The sequence below is a fragment of the Buceros rhinoceros genome, unplaced genomic scaffold (assembly GCF_000710305.1).
Source record: "Buceros rhinoceros silvestris isolate BGI_N320 unplaced genomic scaffold, ASM71030v1 scaffold14488, whole genome shotgun sequence".
NCBI lineage: Eukaryota > Metazoa > Chordata > Aves > Bucerotiformes > Bucerotidae > Buceros > Buceros rhinoceros.
This window is the reverse complement of record NW_010427532.1, coordinates 26,068-27,970: the sequence shown is the minus strand read 5'-3', so window position 1 is coordinate 27,970 and position 1,903 is coordinate 26,068. Positions and strand designations below refer to the sequence as shown.

Here is a 1,903-nt window from a genome sequence, read left to right as displayed (position 1 = left end):
CCCCCCCCCCCCCCGCCAGCTGCCAGCTGAATGTTACTGCTTTGCAGAATAATGACATGTGTAGCTTACAGCAGGATTTTTAGGACTTGAATCATTGTCAAATGGAAAAAATTTGTTTCACAGCCGGGACTTAAAAGAACAACTAGCTGAAGAACCTGGAGATAATTAATTACAACAGAAACATGTGTATTACTCTTCTGTTTCTTTCTTGGAGACCTTAAAAAAAAAAAAGGAAAATAAGAGAGGGTAGAATACTGCGTGAGACTACTGTCAGCATTGTGTGAGGCTCAAGAACCTGTTTGAAAGGAATCTACTATATGAATATACGGTATTACTGAGTATAGCTAGCTAAAAAGTTTACTATAGGCAAAAACATTAGTCCTAACAAACTAAGCTATAGTGTTTCTATATGTGCTTTTGAGCTTCAAAAAGAAGTTCTAATGCAGTCTTTGGAATTGAATTGGAAGATATCAGTGTACTTAGGAACGATGTCCTGTAGAAGAAATTGAAATGCCTGGAGAGTTGGAGAGGAAGAAATGGTGGTACTAGCATCGTGCAATTAGGAGCACATTTTCTACTGTCATTTGGCGTCAGTGCAGTTCAGGTTGACAGGAGGTTATGTGGGCTCACTAGTATTTTTTTGTGCATTGATGACTGAACACTAGGCCATCAGCATACTCTAGTCAGGAAAAAGGCAAACTTTAGGCCTTAAATATGTGTTATGCCAAGTATTCCTCCCAGAGAAGGAATGTTGTAAAGCTGTTTTAGGAGGCTCTGGTAGGACCTCTGCTGGATTGTGGTGGGTAGCTTTCAGGTGAGAGACTTCAGGTAGGTGGATGCTCAGAGGAAAGCTATTCGGATAGCCAGCTAATGACAGAGATTTCTGTACAACAATATAGGAACTGGGCAGGGCTTAATCTTAGGCTGGAAGAGGCTAGAAACTTTATTCCAAAATTGTGCCATGAAAGAAGAGTGACAAAGACCAGGAGAGAGCAAAAAGTCCTTCATGGAAAAAATTTGGTTCGGCTGTACATGGAAGTAGAAGACTGGATTTGTTTGCTCAGAAGCTATGCTATTCCTAAAACGTTCTTGGTGGAATGCATAAAGTAAAATGTTCATTTTGTGTCTTGTCAAGCCCGTTTTAAACTCTACTATTTTGCAGCTCTAGCAGTATATAATTTGCATTCCATCATGTTATGTTGTAGTTTATGTAAACTACAACTTTATTTCTTTTAATAGAACCTGCTGTGTTGAAGGCATCTGGTAAATCAAATGGTCCCCCAGTGGTTGGTGCTCACTTAACATCTTTGGCTTTACCTGGCAAGCCTGAAAGTGTTGTTTCTCTCACAAGTCAGTGCAGCTACAGTAGCACCATTGTTCATGTTGGAGACAAAAAAACACAACCTGAATTAGGTATGATTTTTCTCTAATAAATTAATTAACGTTTAACTTCAGACATGTGAACAGCTGGTACCTGCTTGTGACTCATATTCTCTTACAGCTCAGATCTTCCTATAGAAGTGGAAGAAATAGGGACAGAACTTGTGTCTTAAACTTGTAGCAAAATTATTACAGAATTACATTAGCTTAAAAAATGGATATTCAGACTTTTTTTAACTTCAACTTGGTTTATTTTTTTTCCTCCTATTTCTGTAGAAATGATAGAAGATGGTCCAAGTGGAGCAGAGCTCTTAGATGGCCAACTTCTTGCCCCTCCATCCACCTCTGCGCATGTCAGTCAAGAAAAAGAACCATTTAAAAAACTGGGCCTGACAAAGGAAGTCCTTGCAGTGCATACGCAGAAAGAGGAGCAGAGCTTTTTGAATAAGTTTAAAGAAATCAAGAGATTTAATATGTTTCAGTCCCACTGCAACTACTACTTACAAGATAAACCAAAAGGACG

General features: G+C 38.9%; 1 protein-coding gene across 1 annotated transcript in view; it reads left to right on the top strand.

Moving 5' to 3' along the window:
- The window catches only part of PER2 (period circadian clock 2), a 27,520-nt gene that overhangs the window by 18,172 nt on the left and 7,445 nt on the right, over window positions 1-1,903 (top strand). The window contains exons 17-18 of the mRNA XM_010141940.1: window positions 1,240-1,413; window positions 1,657-1,903. The exon at window positions 1,657-1,903 is cut by the window's right edge and continues 8 nt beyond it. Of these exons, the coding sequence (XP_010140242.1) occupies window positions 1,240-1,413; window positions 1,657-1,903 (421 nt within the window). The remainder of the gene's footprint in view (window positions 1-1,239; window positions 1,414-1,656) is intronic.